Here is a 22,473-nt window from a genome sequence, read left to right as displayed (position 1 = left end):
CAATAATTTCCCCCACTCTTTATCTGTACCTAAACCTAAACGTAGATTCCATGAACAAAGCTTCTTTCTTAGAACTGCACGCCTATGGAATTGTCTTCCATTTTCCTGCTTTCCAGCTGACTACAATATGATTGTCTTCAAGTCTAACGTAAACAAGTTTTTGATGAGCCGTTCCATATAAGTTAACAAATTTGCCGAATTTCTATTACTAACGATTACTTTATTGTCCAATTGTCTGCTGTACACTCTTTAACACTTATCCTCGAGTGGCCTCTTGGCCTTGATAAGCGGTGATGCCTTTGTAAAACATAAGAAAAAAAAATAAGCGTGGATTGAAAATGATAAATAAAATAAGCATAAATTTGATTGCTTATGAGGATTGTTTATCACATGATGATGATGATGATGATGATGATGATGATGATGATGATGATGATGATCAGATTGTATTTGATGATGATGATCAGATTGTATTCTGCAGTGCATTCTTGTAACTTATTCCACAGATAAAAGTTATTGGATAGAAACTCTGGTTGATATTTAGCACATGGGGGAGGAAGGGAAAGTCCTTTGCAGTTGTATATATATGGTGGAATATAAATCCTAGCTTGTTTTTGAAAACATTTATGTAATAAGGTAACACTAATGTAATGTAATGCTAATGTAACACTAATGTAACGTCGTCCTGGAACTAACGCACGTTGTATGCCTCAGTTGCAAAGTGGATAAGAATAGAAAAGAATTTTTTTTTTTGCCTTTTCTTTGTAACAACTTTCATTTCCTCATTGTTATGGCCGTGACGTCATCCACGTGATCTTGAACATTCTCCACGCCTCATATGTGATCTCAACATTACCTCGTTCCGTGCTCAACGTCTCTCCCGTGATAGTCCTCTTTCTACTTTTTATAATCATTTCTTTTTTCTTTAATGGTGACGTTATTTCACATGCATCGTCTGTGTTATGTTACAATAATACGCTGAGGTAATTTCATTTTCATACGTACATTATCAACCACCACCTCATTTGTTAAAAGATAGAAGTGACCAACTACTGAAGAAGCAATGAAAAACAAAAATAGATATATTCTCAAAGCATATTATGGAAGGAATTTTCATGGGTCTCGCTAGTTTTAAAATATATTATTCACAAACCAAATAATTTTTACCTAGGATTTTTGTAATAACTTCCATTTTTGTTTTTTCTCTCTCAGATATTTGATGTTGGTAATAGAACCCATCTTGTTCATTCTGCTGCCCTCCTTTCTGTGTCAAACGCTCGTCAACCAGTGTTGGTAAGTAATTTCATGGAAAATAAACTGTTCTCTCTAGAATCAGGTTCTACCATTCCGGCTTTGTCCTTTCCGTGTAAATGTCGACATCACCATCCTCATCATCACCATTTTACATGTGACATGTACTTTTAAAAACTGCCTTCCAACCTTACCTATCTCTTAATTAGAAATTTATTTTTCTTTCTTTCACATCCATTCTTATCATTTTTTTCTCCTATTTTCCTTGACATTCCCCTGAAAACTGATACTGCTACCTCAACTGTACTACATTTACTCAAAAACTCCTCATCTATTCTTTCAATGCGTCAATAACATCACAATTTTCTGTTCTGCACAAATTTCTCTATACTGTCCAGATTAGTCTTCCTCTGAAGTCATCAGATCTAAGCCTATCTTTAAAACTCATATTACACACAACTTACTAACAAAAATTGCCAAAAATATAACTGGTTCTGATGACCTTTTATTAACTAGGTGAATATTAATTTGTGAATTCCATTTTCAACCATTCCTGTTCCATAAAACTCCTGGCGGAACTGATAAGAAAGTAAAAATTCCGTTTAATCTGTTCACATACGTTATGATAAAGCAAGAGAAAACTATCCCTAAATGGGAAATGATCTTTATTACTCTACCTATCTGTCTATTAATTACTTTATTACTCTACCTTTCTGTCTGTTAATTACTTTATTACTCTACCTATCTGTCTATTAATTACTTTATTACTCTACCTATCTGTCTATTAATTACTTTATTACTCTACCTATCTGTCTATTCATTACTTTATTACTCTACCTATCTGTCTATTAATAACTTTATTAGTCTACCTTTCTGTCTATTAATTACTTTATTACTCTAACTATCTGTCTATTAATTACTTTATTACTCTACCTATCTGTCTATTAATTACTTTATTACTCTACCTTTCTGTCTATTAATTACTTTATTACTCTACCTATATGTCTATTAATTACTTTATTACTCTATCTTTCTGTCTATTAATTACTTTATTACTCTACCTATCTGTCTATTTATTACTTTATTACTCTACCTTTCTGTCTATTAATTACTTTATTACTCTACCTATATGTCTATTAATTACTTTATTACTCTACCTATCTGTCTATTAATTACTTTATTACTCTACCTTTCTGTCTATTAATTACTTTATTACTCTACCTATCTGTCTATTAATTACTTTATTACTCTAACTATCTGTCTATTAATTACTTTATTACTCTACCTATCTGTCTATTAATTACTTTATTACTCTACCTTTCTGTCTATTAATTACTTTATTACTCTACCTATCTGTCTATTAATTACTTTATTACTCTACCTTTCTGTCTATTAATTACTTTATTACTCTACCTATATGTCTATTAATTACTTTATTACTCTATCTTTCTGTCTATTAATTACTTTATTACTCTACCTATCTGTCTATTTATTACTTTATTACTCTACCTTTCTGTCTATTAATTACTTTATTACTCTACCTATATGTCTATTAATTACTTTATTACTCTACCTATATGTCTATTAATTACTTTATTACTCTACCTATCTGTCTATTTATTACTTTATTACTCTACCTATCTGTCTATTTATTACTTTATTACTCTACCTTTCTGTCTATTAATTACTTTATTACTCTACCTATCTGTCTATTAATTACTTTATTACTATACCTATCTGTCTATTTATTACTTTATTACTCTACCTTTCTGTCTATTTATTACTTTATTACTCTACCTATATGTCTATTAATTACTTTATTACTCTACCTATCTGTCTATTTATTACTTTATTACTCTACCTATCTGTCTATTTATTACTTTATTACTCTACCTATCTGTCTATTTATTACTTTATTACTCTACCTATATGTCTATTAATTACTTTATTACTCTACCTATCTGTCTATTTATTACTTTATTACTCTACCTATCTGTCTATTTATTACTTTATTACTCTACCTATCTGTCTATTAATTACTTTATTACTCTACCTATCTGTCTATTTATTACTTTATTACTCTACCTATCTGTCTATTTATTACTTTATTACTCTACCTATCTGTCTATTAATTACTTTATTACTCTACCTATCTGTCTATTTATTACTTTATTACTCTACCTATCTGTCTATTTATTACTTTATTACTCTATTAATTACTTATCTGTCTATTTATTACTTTATTACTCTACCTATCTGTCTATTTATTACTTTATTACTCTACCTTTCTGTCTATTAATTACTTTATTACTCTACCTATATGTCTATTAATTACTTTATTACTCTACCTATCTGTCTATTTATTACTTTATTACTCTACCTATCTGTCTATTTATTACTTTATTACTCTGCCTTTCTGTCTATTTATTACTTTATTACTCTACCTATCTGTCTATTTATTACTTTATTACTCTACCTATCTGTCTATTTATTACTTTATTACTCTGCCTTTCTGTCTATTAATTACTTTATTAGTCTACCTTTCTGTCTGTTAATTACTTTATTACTCTATCTGTTTATTAATTACTTTATTACTGCATCTTTTTTTATGAATAATATATACCATTAACGCATCTTTTTTAATGAATAATATACACCGTTAATGCATCTTTTTTAATGAATACTATACGCCATTAATTCATCTTTTTTAATGCGTAATATACACCATTAATGTATCTTTTTTTTTATGAATAATATACACCATTAATGCATCTTTTGAATGCTGCAAGAAGGATACATATTTTACGATATGTTTGTAAAATATTAGTTTTGATCTCGATTTTACTAGAAAAACATTGTATCAAAAACTACATTCATTTAATCAGATAATATTAAAATCTTTCTAATAATTAAAAAAAATTAATTGAACATTATTTACCAGAATTATTTATTTTATTGCAGGATTTCATCCTAATAAAGAAGATCCAGAATTGAAACACGTAGGTGTACCAATATTTTTGGTAATTCTTTAGTTTTATAAATCTGAGTAAAAAAAACAAACAAAACTCTAAGAATCTTGAACACAATTCAAAATAGACTAGTGGAGGATTCCCTGTTCTCTTCCCTGCAACCTCTTTCCCAAAGAAGAGAATTTGTGAGTCTGTCTCTACTTTATCGTTATTTTCATGGCAAGTTCTTGTCTGAGTTCCAATCTATCTATTAAACTTTTATGAAAAACACTCGTCTAGCTGAAACCACTATCAATAATTTCCCCCACACTTTATATGTGCCTAAAGCTAAACGTAGATTCCATAAACAAATCTTCTTTCTTAGAACTGCACGCCTGTGGAACTCTCTTCAGATTGCCTGCTTTCCAGCTGACTACAATTTGGCCATCTTCAAGTCCAACGTAAACAAATTCTTGATGAGCCGTCCTCTTAAATAATCCAATTTACCAAATTTCCACTACTAATGATTATTACATGTTCCCTTTGACCACTGTACACTCATTAATCTTTATTCTTGAGTAGCCTTCAGGCCTTGATAAGTGGTGACTCTTATGTAAAAAAAAAATTACTTAAGGGAATGGCTGATAGAGAATTCACATTGGATTTGAAGACAACCATATTGTAGTCAGTATGAAAACAGGAAATCGGAAGAGAGTTCGACAGGCGTGCAGATCTTAGAAAGAAGCTTTGTTCATGGAATCTACGTTTAGGTTTAAACAGAGATAAAGAGTAAGGGAAATTATTGATAGTGGTTTCAGCTAGACAAGTGTTTTCAGTGAAAGTCAGGACAGGCAGGGGGGAACCATAGATTGGAACTCAGACGAGAGCTTGCAATGAAAATAACGATAAAAATTATAGAAAAAGATTTATTTACAGGAAATATAGGAAAATATTTCAGGAACAGAAAATATTAATTTTGTTTTTTGATGAATAATTTATTTAAGAACTCTTCAAAAGAAATTGCAGCAGTACCTGATTACTTGATGCTTTTCAGTTGCCATTTCATCTATCGAGTGATTCCTTGTTTACATTGATAGACTAAAGAGTTTAGCTGCCTCTGTGAATTTCACTACAAAATGCAGAAAATCGATCTCACTGTAGATGAAAGCTTTCTAGATATTAAAGATTTATGAAAAATCACTGTTAAAAGTAATTTTTTTTTTTGTCAATTTAAAATCACCAATTGAAAAATTGTGGATAATTGCTCATGAGAAAAATCACATTTTCTAAGTTTTATGTAGAATGGTTCTTGTGACCTTAGCAACAGGTTTGACACAAGTTTAAAATTAAATTTCGAAAATACATGCAATAACCGATATATTTTTTTTACATATGCTTGGCTATAGTTACATATCTATCACATAATTAGGATGCTTTTGTGGTAAACTTTTTACAAGTGCAACAATGATTTTTAAGTCCAGTTTTTACAACTCTGATTAATTTGAACAACTTTTAATGATTGCAATCAAATTAGTAAAATTAAATTGGATTTTTAGGAAATTGATAAAGAATGAATTCTTTTCTTTTTAATGAGTTACCATTAATCAAGGCCAAAGGCCATTCGAGGATAATTGTTAATGAGATGGATTGTCAGAATATTATTGAAGACTAATAAACGCTGTCAATAATTTCCCCCACTCTTTATCTGTGCCTAAACCTAAACGTAGATTCCATGAACAAAGCTTCTTTCTTAGAACTGCACGCCTATGGAATTGTCTTCCATTTTCCTGCTTTCCAGCTGACTACAATATGGTTGTCTTCAAGTCTAACGTAAACAAGTTTTTGATGAGCCATTCCATATAAGTTAACAAATTTACCGAATTTCCATTACTAACGATTACTTTATTGTCCAATTGTCTGCTGTACACTCTTTAACACTTATCCTCGAGTGGCCTCTTGGCTTTGATAAGTGGTGACGCCTTTGTAAAACATAAGAAAAAAAATAAGCGAGGATTGAAAATGATAAATAAAATAAGCATAAATTTGATTGCTTATGAGGATTGTTTATCACATGATGATGATGATGATGATGATGATGATGATGATGATGATGATGATCAGATTGTATTTGATGATGATGATCAGATTGTATTCTGCAGTGCATTCTTGTAACTTATTCCACAGATAAAAGTTATTGGATAGAAACTCTGGTTGATATTTAGCACATGGGGGAGGAAGGGAAAGTCCTTTGCAGTTGTATATATATGGTGGAATATAAATCCTAGCTTGTATTTGAAAACATTTATGTAATAAGGTAACACTAATGTAATGTAATGCTAATGTAACACTAATGTAATGTAATGCTAATGTAATGCTAATGTAACACTAATGTAACGTCGTCCTGGAACCAACACACATTGTATGCTTCAGTTGCAAAGTGGATAATAATAGAAAAGAATTTTTTTTTTTTTTGCCTTTTCTTTGTAACAACTTTCATTTCCTCATTGTCATGGCCGTGACGTCACCCACGTGATCTTGAACATTCTCCACGCCTCATATGTGATCTCAACATTACCTCGTTCCGTGCTCAACGTCTCTCCCGTGATAGTCCTCTTTCTACTTTTTATAATCATTTTTTTTTTCTTTAATGGTGACGTTATTTCACATGCATCGTCTGTGTTATGTTACAATAACACGCTGAGGTAATTTCATTTTCATACGTACATTATCAACCACCACCTCATTTGTTAAAAGATAGAAGTGACCAACTACTGAAGAAGCAATGAAAACAAAAACAGATATATTTTCAAAGCATATTATGGAAGGAATTTTCATGAGTCTCGCTAGTTTTAAAATATATTATTCACAAACCAAATAATTTTTACCTAGGATTTCTGTAATGACTTTCATTTTTGTTTTTTCTCTCTCAGATATTTGATGTTGGTAATAGAACCCATCTTGTTCATTCTGCTGCCCTCCTTTCTGTGTCAAACGCTCGTCAACCAGTGTTGGTAAGTAATTTCATGGAAAATAAACTGTTCTCTCTAGAATCAGGTTCTACCATTCCGGCTTTGTCCTTTCCGTGTAAATGTCGACATCACCATCCTCATCATCACATGTGACATGTACTTTTAAAAACTGCCTTCCAACCTTACCTATCTCTTAATTAGAAATTTATTTTTCTTTCTTTCACATCCATTCTTATCATTTTTTTCTCCTATTTTCCTTGACATTCCCCTGAAAACTGATACTGCTACCTCAACTGTACTACATTTACTAAAAAACTCCTCATCTATTCTTTCAATGTGTCAATAGCATCAAAATTTTCTGTTCTGCACAAATTTCTCTATACTGTCAATATTAGTCTTCTTCTGAAGTCATCAGATCTAAGCCTATCTTTAAAACTCATATTACACACAACTTACTAACAAAAATTGCCAAAAATATAACTGGTTCTGATGACCTTTTATTAACTAGGTGAATATTAATTTGTGAATTCCATTTTCAACCATTCCTGTTCCATAAAACTCCTGGCGGAACTGATAAGAAAGTAAAAATTCCGTTTAATCTGTTCACATACGTTATGATAAAGCAAGAGAAAACTATCCCTAAATGGGAAATGATCTTTATTACTCTACCTATCTGTCTATTAATTGCTTTATTACTCTACCTATCTGTCTATTAATTACTTTATTACTCTACCTATCTGTCTATTAATTGCTTTATTACTCTACCTATCTGTCTATTAATTACTTTATTACTCTACCTATCTGTCTATTAATTACTTTATTACTCTAACTATCTGTCTATTAATTACTTTATTACTCTAACTATCTATCTATTAATTACTTTATTACTCTACCTATCTGTCTATTAATTACTTTATTACTCTACCTATCTGTCTATTAATTACTTTATTACTCTACCTATCTGTCTATAAATTGCTTTATTACTCTAACTATCTGTCTAATAATTACTTTATTACTCTACCTTTCTGTCTATTAATTACTTTATTACTCTAACTATCTGTCTATTAATTGCTTTATTACTCTACCTATCTGTCTATTAATTACTTTATTACTCTACCTATCTGTCTATTAATTACTTTATTACTCTACCTTTCTGTCTATTAATTACTTTATTACTCTACCTTTCTGTCTATTAATTACTTTATTACTCTACCTATCTGTCTATTAATTATTTTATTACTCTACCTTTCTCTCTATTAATTACTTTATTACTCTACCTATCAGTCTATTAATTACTTTATTACTCTACCTATCTGTCTATTAATTACTTTATTACTCTACCTTTCTGTCTATTAATTACTTTATTACTCTACCTATCTGTCTATTAATTACTTTATTACTCTACCTATCTGTCTATTAATTACTTTATTACTCTACCTATCTGTCCATTAATTACTTTATTACTCTACCTTCCTGTCATTTAATTACTTTATTACTCTAGCTATCTATCTGTTAATTACTTTATTACTCTACCTATCTGTCTATTAAATACTTTATTACTCTACCTATCTGTCTATTAATTACTTTATTTCTCTTACTATCTATCTATTAATTACTTTATTACTCTACCTTTCTGTCTATTAATTACTTTATTACTCTACCTATCAGTCTATTAATTACTTTATTACTCTACCTATCTGTTTATTAATTACATCTCTGCATGATACAGCTTTAAAAGATAAGAAATGCAATTAATCGCGTTTAAGCCTATCTTTAAAACTCATTTTGCACACAACTTACTAACAAAAATTGCCAAAAATATAACTGGTTCTGATGACCTTTTATTAACTAGGTGAATATTAATTTGTGAATTCCATTTTCAACCATTCCTGTTCCATAAAACTCCTGGCGGAGCTGATAAGAAAGTAAAAATTCCGTTTAATCTGTTCACATACGTTATGATAAAGCAAGAGAAAACTATCCCTAAATGGGAAATGATCTTTATTACTCTACCTTTCTGTCTATTAATTACTTTATTACTCTAACTATCTGTCTATTAATTGCTTTATTACTCTAACTATCTATCTATTAATTACTTTATTACTCTACCTATCTGTCTATTAATTACTTTATTACTCTAACTATCTGCTTATTAATTACTTTATTACTCTACCTATCTGTCTATTAATTACTTTATTACTCTAACTATCTGTCTATTAATTGCTTTATTACTCTACCTATCTGTCTATTAATTACTTTATTACTCTACCTATCTGTCTATTAACTACTTTGTTACTCTACCTTTCTGTCTATTAATTACTTTATTACTCTACCTATATGTCTATTAATTACTTTATTACTCTACCTATCTGTCTATTAATTACTTTCTACTCTACCTTTCTGTCTATTAATTACTTTATTACTCTACCTATCTGTCTATTAATTACTTTATTACTCTACCTATCTGTCTATTAATTACTTTATTACTCTACCTATCTGTCTATTAATTACTTTATTACTCTACCTTTCTGTCTATTAATTACTTTATTACTCTACCTTTCTGTCTATTAATTACTTTATTACTCTACCTTTCTGTCTATTAATTACTTTATTACTCTACCTATCTGTCTATTAATTACTTTATTACTCTACCTATCTGTCTATTAATTACTTTCTACTCTACCTTTCTGTCTATTAATTACTTTATTACTCTACCTATCTGTCTATTAATTACTTTATTACTCTACCTATCTTTCTATTTATTACTTTATTACTCTACCTATCTGTCTATTAATTACTTTATTACTCTACCTTTCTGTCTATTAATTACTTTATTACTCTACCTTTCTGTCTATTAATTACTTTATTACTCTACCTATTTGTCTATTAATTACTTTATTACTCTACCTATCTGTCTATTAATTACTTTATTACTCTACCTATCTGTCTATTAATTACTTTATTACTCTACATTTCTGTCTATTAATTACTTTATTACTCTACCTTTCTGTCGATTAATTACTTTATTACTCTACCTATCTGTCTATTAATTACTTTATTACTCTACCTATCTTTCTATTAATTACTTTATTACTCTACCTTTCTGTCTATTAATTACTTTATTACTCTACCTTTCTGTCTATTAATTACTGTATTACTCTACCTATCTGTCTATTAATTACTTTATTACTCTACCTATCTTTCTATTAATTACTTTATTACTCTACCTTTCTGTCTATTAATTACTTTATTACTCTAACTATCTGTCTATTAATTACTTTATTACTCTACCTATCTGTCTATTAATTACTTTATTACTCTACCTTTCTGTCTATTAATTACTTTATTACTCTACATTTCTGTCTATTAATTTCTTTATTACTCTACCTATCTGTCTATTAATTACTTTATTACTCTACCTATCTGTCTATTAATTACTTTATTACTCTACCTTTCTGTCTATTAATTACTTTATTACTCTAACTATCTGTCTATTAATTACTTTATTACTCTACCTATCTGTCTATTAATTACTTTATTACTCTAGCTATCTATCTGTTAATTACTTTATTACTCTACCTATCTGTCTATTAAATACTTTATTACTCTACCTATCTGTCTATTAATTACTTTATTTCTCTTACTATCTATCTATTAATTACTTTATTACTCTACCTTTCTGTCTATTAATTACTTTATTACTCTACCTATCAGTCTATTAATTACTTTATTACTCTACCTATCTGTTTATTAATTACATCTCTGCATGATACAGCTTTAAAAGATAAGAAATGCAATTAATCGCGTTTAAGCCTATCTTTAAAACTCATTTTGCACACAACTTACTAACAAAAATTGCCAAAAATATAACTGGTTCTGATGACCTTTTATTAACTAGGTGAATATTAATTTGTGAATTCCATTTTCAACCATTCCTGTTCCATAAAACTCCTGGCGGAGCTGATAAGAAAGTAAAAATTCCGTTTAATCTGTTCACATACGTTATGATAAAGCAAGAGAAAACTATCCCTAAATGGGAAATGATCTTTATTACTCTACCTTTCTGTCTATTAATTACTTTATTACTCTACCTATCTGTCTATTAATTACTTTATTACTCTACCTATCTGTCTATTAATTACTTTATTACTCTAACTATCTGTCTATTAATTGCTTTATTACTCTAACTATCTATCTATTAATTACTTTATTACTCTACCTATCTGTCTATTAATAACTTTATTACTCTACCTATCTGTCTATTAATTACTTTATTACTCTACCTTTCTGTCTATTAATTACTTTATTACTCTACCTTTCTGTCTATTAATTACTTTATTACTCTACCTTTCTGTCTATTAATTACTTTATTACTCTACCTTTCTGTCTATTAATTTCTTTATTACTCTACCTATCAGTCTATTAATTACTTTATTACTCTACCTTTCTGTCTATTAATTACTTTATTACTCTACCTTTCTGTCTATTAATTACTTTATTACTCTACCTATCCGTCTATTAATTACTTTATTACTCTACCTATCTGTCTATTAATTACTTTATTACTCTACCTTTCTGTCTATTAATTACTTTATTACTCTACCTTTCTGTCTATTAATTACATTATTACTCTACCTTTCGTTCTATTAATTACTTTATTACTCTACCTATCTGTCTATTAATTGCTTTATTACTCTAACTATCTGTCTATTAATTACTTTATTACTCTACCTATCTGTCTATTAATTACTTTATTACTCTAACTATCTGTCTATTAATTACTTTATTACTCTACCTATCTGTCTATTAATTACTTTATTACTCTACTTATCTGTCTATTAATTACTTTATTACTCTACCTATCTGTCTATTAATTACTTTATTACTCTAACTATCTGTCTATTAATTACTTTATTACTCTACCTATCGGTCTATTAATTACTTTATTACTCTACCTATCTGTCTATTAATTACTTTATTACTCTAACTATCTGTCTATTAATTACTTTATTACTCTACCTATCTGTCTATTAATTACTTTATTACTCTACCTTTCTGTCTATTAATTACTTTATTACTCTACCTTTCTGTCTATTAATTACTTTATTACTCTACCTTTCTGTCTATTAATTACTTTATTACTCTACCTATCAGTCTATTAATTACTTTATTACTCTACCTTTCTGTCTATTAATTACTTTATTACTCTACCTTTCTGTCTATTAATTACTTTATTACTCTACCTATCTGTATATTAATTACTTTATTACTCTACCTATCTGTCTATTAATTTCTTTATTACTCTACCTTTCTGACTATTAATTACTTTATTACTCTACCTTTCTGTCTATTAATTACATTATTACTCTACCTTTCTGTCTATTAATTACTTTATTACTCTACCTATCTGTCTATTAATTGCTTTATTACTCTAACTATCTGTCTATTAATTACTTTATTACTCTACCTATCAGTCTATTAATTACTTTATTACTCTAACTATCTTTCTATTAATTACTTTATTACTCTACCTATCTGTCTATTAATTACTTTATTACTCTACCTATCTGTCTATTAATTACTTTATTACTCTACCTATCTGTCTATTAATTACTTTATTACTCTAACTATCTGTCTATTAATTACTTTATTACTCTACCTATCCGTCTATTAATTACTTTATTACTCTACCTATCTGTCTATTAATTACTTTATTACTCTACCTATCTGTTTATTAATTACTTTATTACTCTACCTATCTCTCTATTAATTACTTTATTACTCTACCTTTCTGTCTATTAATTACTTTATTACTCTACCTATCTGTCTATTTATTACTTTATTACTCTACCTATCTGTCTATTAATTACTTTATTACTCTACCTATCTGTCTATTAATTACTTTATTACTCTAACTATCTATCTATTAATTACTTTATTACTCTACCTATCTGTCTATTAATTACTTTATTACTCTACCTTTCTGTCTATTAATTACTTTATTACTCTAACTATCTATCTATTAATTACTTTATTACTCTACCTATCTGTCTATTAATTACTTTATTACTCTAACTATCTATCTATTAATTACTTTATTACTCTACCTATCCGTCTATTAAATACTTTATTACTCTACCTATCAGTCTATTAATTACTTTATTACTCTAACTATCTATCTATTAATTACTTTATTACTCTACCTATCTGTCTATTAATTACTTTATTACTCTACCTTTCTGTTTATTAATTACTTTATTACTCTACCTATCTATCTATTAATTACTTTAGTACTCTACCTTTCGGTCTATTAATTACTTTATTACTCTACCTATCCGTCTATTAATTACTTTATTACTCTACCTATCTGTCTATTAATTACTTTATTACTCTACCTATCCGTCTATTAATTACTTTATTACTCTACCTATCTGTCTATTAATTACTTTATTACTCTACCTTTCTGTCTATTAATTGCTTTATTACTCTACCTATCTGTCTATTAATTACATCTCTTCATGATCCAGCTTTAAAAGATAAGAAATGCAATTAATCGCGTTTTTTATCAATATTACATTTTACTCTACACATCAAATAATTTAGAGTCTAGTATTGTTTTTATTGTTGTGGCGACTCACGGTCTAAAAATATACTTAAAATTCTCTGTTAAATTATACAGATTGTGTTACTCTTTTTCTGTTTTTAATGCAATTTTTAATCTTAAAAATATTTTTTTTTAAATCACTCGTTATCAACATTTTTACTTTCGGTACATCCTAATTGTACAAAAGTGTATGGTATCTTTTTCAATCAAACAAGCCTGTTTAACAAAAGTCATGTTTAAATGCCCCGTGAAACTACATGTGGTGCTCGACAGGCAAAACCAGAGGAGAAAATAGAGGGAGTGGATGAGAAAGCATTGATTAAATAATGGTTTTTACCAGCTTATATTTTGTGTCATGGTGCAGGTGCATCCTATTTTAATATCGCTTTCAAATAATAATGTGAACATCCTTAAATATTCTAAAAATATCCAGTAATTTCGACGCTCGGACTATAGGTAAAATTACTTAATAGTATAATTACCTTGACTCACCTTTATTTTTATAAACTCATTGGCAATGCATTGAATCATTTGATATTTGATGGTAATTTTAATGCCTTTAAACTATCGAATGGAAAGTGATTTTTAGTTTGACTAGGGGGAAAAAATCAAATATTTTAGTTCATTTGTGCTTCTAAAGAAAAGGTAAATATTAATTTTCTCACACACCCTCTGTCATTTATTTGCAAACCACTTTAATAAAAAAAAATCTTTTGGTTTCGATGGGAGTGAATTGAATTATAAATCTTATTTTTAGGGTGTAAGGGCAATAACTCGATTTATACGTTCGTTACAAAGTTCTTTCCCTTGAAACAAAGGAAACAACTACCAACAATGATTACTTTTATTTATTTCACACGCAACATGATCGAACAGTATTTTAACTTTTGTGTAACTAACTCGATCTGAAAAAGTAAGATGGCTGCCATTAATTATTTTCCTTACAACCAGTATTCATGGTAACTTGAAATGCTTATATGTTATATTAAACTAGTCTGCCCGTGTTCTGGCGTAGCCTGGGAAATTAAAGTAAGTGACGAAATTTTACTACTAATAGTAATAATACAAATGATAATAGTAAGAATAAAAGGAGCAATCATAATGTTAATGATAATAGCAATAATAAGAAAAATATAATATTGATAACAATACTAATAATAATATAATAATGTTATTGAAAGAACTAGCCATATGGATAAAATAATAACATTAACAAAAAAAACTGAAACAAAATATGAAATGTGACGGTAATAAATGTAACAACAATAATAATAACATTGATAGCAGTAAGATATATAATAATCATTAGAATAGTTGTAACAGTAATGCTGATAATACTAAAAATAATAAGAAAGGATACTACTACAACTAATAATAATAATAATAATAATAATAATAATAATAATAATAATAATAATAAAGAATATAAAGAAGAAGAAGAATATACATCAAAATAGTATTATTAGCAAAATATTAGCAACAATAACAGTATAAGAATCACCACCATCACTACTAACCTAACCACGAACAACAACAATAAAAAGAAGAAGAAGAAGAAGAAAAAGAAGAAGAAGAATATACATCAAAATAGTATCATTAGTAAAATATTAGCAACAATAACAATATAAAAATCACCATCATCGCCACTACCACCACCACCACGAACAACAACAATAATAATAATAATAATAATAATAATAATAATAATAATAATAATGAGATGAAGAATGTATATTAAAATAGTATTATTAGTAAAAATATTAGCAACAATAACAATATAATAATCAACACCGCCACAACCACCAAAAACAACAACAATAACAACAACAACAACAACAATAATAATAATAATAATAATAATAATAATAATAATAATAATAATAATATGCAACGTAGAACCCAGATGAAAGATCTGGGTGTCATAAACTGCAGGTGCTCTTTCGGCGGCCAGCATGGTGGACTCGGTCATCATCCTGTGAATGTTGCCTCCTCTTCTAATTTCAGAAATAAAAACACCAACACAGAACACGTAAGTATCCCCCCTAATTTCAGGTGTCAAAACAATACAGATAAAATACAGGAGAACCAAAGTAATCAACACCGGCCCAAAAACCGAAGGCATTCAAATCTAGAACTGATTGAAATACAACAAAAAACAAATGATGGAACAGACGAAGAAACGTTCTTCGGGGAAGCCCCAAACATAGGAACTACAGAGGCAGAAGAACTGCAAATCTTGGATACAAGAAAGATGGAGACAGAGACCTATGAAGCAACAGAACTTAACGAAAATGAATTAGCTGAAGTAGAAAATATCAGGGAACATATGAATGAGGAAAAACAAAGTTCCCATCCTTAAAAAACCAAGAGTGGAAAAAACTAAAAACTGAAACAAAGAAGATGAACAAACTCCTCCCATACATCCCAACAGAGACCATTACGGATTTAAACAATTTAATCTATGAAGGAGCCAAGACAGTAAGTATGAAGTTTAAAGAAAAAAAAAAGACTGAGAAAGAAAAAGGACTAACAAAACGTGGATGGGAATTGAAGTTGGAAACCTAAATCAACAAACTCAAGAAAGAAGTCAAAGAATACCAAAAGAAAGAGACACGGAAGAAGTAAACAAGCAGCAGCAAGAGACACGGAAGAAACAAATAAGATAGAAAAGAGACAAAAATAAGACAAGGAAAGAAAAATGGGAAGAGAAACAGCTACATGGACGATTCGTAAGGATTACAAAAGAAGAGACTAACGAAAACACTTGGAAATGGCTATAAAAAGGAAACCTAAATAGGGAAACTAAATCACTAATAACAGTTGCATAAGATAATGCAATTAGAATCAACCACATCAAAGCAAGGATCAACAAGACACAAGAAAACAGCAAATGCAGACTCTGCAAACAAAGAGATGAAACAATAAACCAAATAAGTGAATGCAGCAAACTAGTCCAAAATGAATATAAAAATAGACATGATCAAGTGGGGAAGGAAGTATATTGTCAATTATGCAAATAATTGCATCTTGAACACACAGACAAATGGTACAAACACAAACCGGCAGCAGTACAAGAAAATGAAAGTCACAAGATCTTATGGGACATGGGTATGCAAATGGATAAACCACTCTAAGCAAGATGACTAGATGTCATAATAGTTAACAAGAAAGAGGGGTGCTGCCAAATTGTAGATTTTGCCGTTCCAGCAGCCACAGAGTGAAGATCAAGGAGATTGAAAAGCAGAGCAAATACGCAGAACTTGCCAAAGGGATCTGAAAAATGAAGAAAGTAAAGATAACACCACTGATAGAAGGAGCACTAGGAGCGATACCAAAAAACTTTGAAAAAGAATGGAAACGATCGGAATAAGAGGGATGGCAGAGAGGATACAACAAATTTCTATAATGAAAACTGTAGTAATATTAACACCACACATAAACTGCACACAAATTGGACACAAACAGCTGCAGATGTAAAACACAAAGGAACATCACATGGAATCATGAAAACTGAAACTGTATAATTGTAAGATACCACCCCTCCTCTTTTTTCTGTGAGTGGCGTCATAAATGAGCACCGCACAAAATAATGAGGTTCAAGGAGGATGGAAAGTACGAGGAAAGAGAGCACTAGCCAGACTTCCGTTGTATGAGTGCGAAAAGGACTGGGACCTTGGGGAGGCTTATTGCTACCCAAATTCCAGTGAAGACCAATGGTTGCCGCCAATGAGAAATCAATGGTAAGCGGCTGTTGCAATAATGCAAATTCTTTTGCAAAGGTTATCGAAAAAAATGGAGAGTATAGGAAATCTGAGGAGACTTGTCGTCACTCAGACTCCAGGGAATATCACAAGTTGTTCTAAAAGAGCAACCTTTGATGATGACTTGTGTGACTATTCCCAACAACAACAGCAATAATAATAATAATAACAATAGCGAGAAAGTAATGGTTAAGCGGCTGTTGCGATAATGCAAATTCATTTGCAAATGTTATCAGAAGAGGTGGAGAGCACTGGATAATTGGGGAGACTTGTCATTGAGCTCCCAGGGAACACCACAGGCTATTTCAAGCGGAGATCCTTTATGACCTTCGTGAAAGTTCCTTGTGAGCCAATAATAACAACAACAATAATAATAATTATAATAATAACAATAATAATGATAATAACAATAATAACAATATTAAAAATAATAAAAATAATAACAAAACTAATAATAATAACAAAATAACAATAACAACAACAACAATGATAATGATAATTAAATACCAATAATGATAATAATAACAACAAAAACAACAATAAATATAATAATAATGACATTAATAATAACAACAACAATAATAACAACAACAATAATAATAACAATATATAAAAATAATAATAATAACAATAATGATAATAATAATAATAATAATAATAATAACAATAAATACATTAATAAGACTATTAAAAATAGTAACAACAACAATAATAATAGCAATATATAACAATATGAATCATAATAACAATATATAAAATAATAATAATAATAACAATAATAATAAATAATAATAACAACAATAACAATAATAATAACAATAGCAATAATATTAAGAAGAATAATAATAACAAAAATAATAACAACAACAACAATGATAATAATAACAACAATAATAATAACAATAATAGTAATAATAATAAGAAGAAGAATAACAATAATAACAAAAACAATAATAATAATAACAATATATAAAATAATAATAATTATAACAATATATAAAACGATAATAATAACAATAAATACAATAATAATATTAAAACTAATAATAACAACAACAACAACAACAATATATTACAATATGAATAATAATAAAAATATATAAAAATAATAATAACAACAACAATAATAATAACAATAACAATAATGTTAAGAACAATAATAACAACAATAATAATAATAATAATAATAATAATAATAATATATTCGTTTCTACATATCAATATACTATGTATATTTGATAAAAAATACTCATGTCATTTGACAATTTATTTTGAATAATTATTTTCCATTATTGATTGTAATTTCTATTTTACAATATATTGACGCTTTCTTCTATAAAGAATGTACTTTTTGTTTTATTTTTCAGGTTGGGTCTCTTATGACTGCCGGTATCTTGATATTTTGCGGTAGCTGTTATTATCAGGCACTCAAAAAAGATGCACATATTGAATGGATGCATCCAATTGGTGGGATGTTGTTGCTTTCTGGATGGCTTGCCATAGCAATCTGAAAACAGAAAAAAGAAAACAGAAATTGAGATTTTTCTACAATATTAGATTATATGCGGATTTTGATGGAAAAAAATGGTTACGTGATAGATTAAATTTTGATGATTTTTAATCAAATTTGTTCGAATTTACTTTTTGTTTTATTTTTTATACTGATCAAGATTAGTACCTATTACATTTATAATCTCTCTCTCTCTCTCTCTCTCTCTCTCTCTCTCTCTCTCTCTCTCTCTCTCTCTCGCTTCTTTCTTAGAACTGTACCCGTGGAACTCTCTTCCGTTTCCCTGTTTTCCAGCCGACTACAATATGGTCGTCTTCAAATCCAACGTGAACAAGTTCTTGATTAACCGTCCCCTTACATAATTTAATTTACCAAATTTCCACTACTAACGATTACTACGATATTGTCCCATTGACTACTGTGCACTCATTAATCCTTATCCTCGCGTGGCCTCCGGGGCTCGATAAGTGGTGAATCCTTTGTCAGAAAAAATATATATACACAGGTATTTACATAATGAAACTTTACAAGTCACATATTTTGATGTACTATTTTTTTTTGGGGGGGGGGGTATAAGTAGACAGGTATCAATTATTGGTCAGCCATTGATCAATCGGATGTTTTGATGTATTCGATGTGAATCTTCGATTTTAGGTCATCATGCATCCAATAACTAATATATTTTATTTTATCTACATATATTTGGCTAAAGTAATATACTCATCATATTTTCCAGTAAAATAAGAAACTTTTGCGGTAAAGTTTTTGCAAATGTACAAATGATTTTTAAGTCCAACTTTAACAAGGAATTTTTAGGAAATTAATAAAGAATGAACTTTTAAAAAAGTATTTTACGGATGAATCACCACATATCAAGGCCAAAAGCCGTTCAAGGTTATCCTTGATTTAACGGGTAGATTATTAGTTGAATTATGCACAATTATGAAAGGATTAAAAATGAAGAAAAAAATGATTACTTTTGAAGAGGGTTTATGACAAGTAACTACTTTTAGAAATTGAGAATATTGCGTTAATTCATCATCATTTAACGTCCGTTTCCACGCTAACATCGTAGATAATAAAATTTCAAGAAATAAAGTAAATGTCATCTTCTCTCTGATAATTGGATTCAGAGAATAAGACCTGTGAACACTTTGTGTCTAGTCCCTTCCAACACACCAGAATCACTGGAATCTACAAGGATGTGTGTCCTCCCCCTTTTTGTAAAGATTGACTATTAGCTACTTTGAAATTCTTTTCAGCATGGCCAAAATGAAGAGCATTTTCTGTTAATTTCTAATGTCGTTATCTACTTTTTCATTTATGAATCTAATGGCGATTCTAATGTGATACTCTTGACATCATCCCACCCTCCACCACCAAGTATAAGAAAATAAAAAGCAAATAAAATGATTATCATAAGGTTATTAAAAAGACAATGGGAAAGAAGTGGTCAACAAAAGCACACAAATAGAATGATTTATCAAAATGTGATGGACAAAAGACTGCACATCGAGATCAATATATTTAAGGTTAGTTTATGAACAGTTTTTTCCGGGGTTTTCCCCATTTTCACCCCAAACAAGGCACAGTGTCACTTTGAAGTAGGGGGCTATTATCGGGGACATAAGTTGCAGGGGTATTATGGAGGGAGATGAGTAGCAAGATGTCTGTTCGCATTATACTTGAATTTTCACATGTTAGTACAGTTGGGAAAGCAGAATCCCGGAAGGGAGTTCCAAAGTCTAGCAGTTCTGGGGAATAAACTATTGGAGTAGAAGGCTTTTTTACGCCTAGGGATCTCTACTGTGTAGGGGTGAGATTTAGCTACTTGTCAGGTTTGTCGGGGGTATTTACGTCGAGGGGGTACAAATGCCTGTAGTTCGTCAGAGCATTCACCATTAAAATACTTGTAGAACAGGTAGAGGGATGCAACATTTCATCGATGCGACAGAGGCTGAAGCCTAGATGACAGTTCAGGACGTATCAGGTTGGTGACTCATTTTTGAACTCTGTCCAGGAGGGAGAGCCTAGTAGCAGATATGCTAGCCCACATTTTAGAAGCGGTAGTGTTTTGCAGCAGGGACAATTTACGGACTGCCTTGAGTTTGCAGCAGTTGGGGACAGTTCTCAGTTGGGGACAGTCGCACAGAAGTTGTGGGTCCGAGCAGATTGAGATGAGCTGATGTCAACTGATGAACATTATCTCGACATATGATTATGATATGGACTTTCGCACTTAGAGGGTCGATGATGTCACACACACACACACACACACACACACACACACACACACACACACACACACACAGACACACTCAGAGCCCAACTGATACTTACGGAATGTTTCTAAAGTTTGTGTTTTGAGTTGTTTAATGTTTTATGCTTGTGAGCTACTGTGCTTCCCCTAGGGAGACAGAAATGTGAGAGACGATGACATGGTCAGAAAAAAAGATGAAAGAGAAGAAATCCACTGCACACAGCTTTGGGGTCAGTGATTGTTGTCGAGTGGGGTAGCACATAGTTTCACATGATTTCAAACATGGAATCAGCTGAACCGTTAATTACAACTTTAATTATAATGCTTATGAATACCAAATTATCCCTCACTTCTGAATTATAAAACTTTACCGACTGAGCAAAGAGGTCTTTTTTTATACAAACTGTGCCGACTTCTTTGCATACAGAAAGACTGACGTGCAGCACATCATTGTCAGCTTTGTGTATAGCATTTGATTGTACAACTAGCCTTACTAAGACCAAAGTGGCGTTTATTCCTGCATCGGTCGAACTGGACACTGAGCCAAATATCTTGGTTACTGGAATATGATTGGAAGTACTTGACAGGTTTCTTTACCTATGCAGCACACGGCCAAGAAATGGCGCATTGGGTGGTGAGATTCATCAATTTATAGAATAGATAAATGAAACTTTGTATCGGTTTTTTTTCTATTTTTTTTTTTTTATTGTTTACATCTTCGTTGTTATTTTCAAAATATCTCCTTCAAAGTTTTGTTTTCAAAGTTTACATCAATCAAAATGTAAAAATAACAACCAAGATGGGAATAAAATAATACAAATTTAGAGTTCAAAATAAACTTCATAGTCCTTTTCTCTTCCCTGCAAACTCTTTCCCACAGAAGAGACTGCGAGCCTGCCTCTGCTTTATTGCTATTTTCATGATAAAGTGCTCATCGGAGCTCCAACCTATGGTCTCCCCTTGCCTGACTTTCATGAAAAACACTCATCTAGCTGAAAACACTATCAATAATTCCCCCACTCTTTATCTGTGCCTAAACCTAAACTTACTACTGCACGCCTGTGGAACTCTCTTCCGTTTCCCTGCTTTCCAACTGACTATAATATGGTCGTCTTCAAGTTCAATGTGAACAAGTTCTTGATAATCCGTACCTTTAAGTAATCCAATTTA

The 22,473-nt window shown here is 29.9% G+C and overlaps 1 protein-coding gene across 1 annotated transcript in view; it reads left to right on the top strand.

Annotated features, from left to right (window-relative positions):
- The window catches only part of LOC145288245 (transmembrane protein 256 homolog), a 30,656-nt gene extending 11,698 nt beyond the window's left edge, over positions 1-18,958 (top strand). The window contains exons 3-6 of the mRNA XM_080136284.1: positions 1,213-1,293; positions 4,213-4,250; positions 7,130-7,210; positions 18,901-18,958. Coding sequence (XP_079992410.1) covers positions 1,213-1,293; positions 4,213-4,245 — 114 coding nt within the window. The 3' untranslated portion in view covers positions 4,246-4,250; positions 7,130-7,210; positions 18,901-18,958. The remainder of the gene's footprint in view (positions 1-1,212; positions 1,294-4,212; positions 4,251-7,129; positions 7,211-18,900) is intronic.
- The last annotated feature ends 3,515 nt before the right edge of the window (positions 18,959-22,473 follow it).

This window comes from Euprymna scolopes, chromosome 11 (assembly GCF_053919585.1).
Source record: "Euprymna scolopes isolate OS-2025 chromosome 11, ASM5391958v1, whole genome shotgun sequence".
Classification (NCBI taxonomy): Eukaryota; Metazoa; Mollusca; class Cephalopoda; order Sepiida; family Sepiolidae; genus Euprymna; species Euprymna scolopes.
This window is presented reverse-complemented; position numbering and strand designations above follow the sequence as displayed.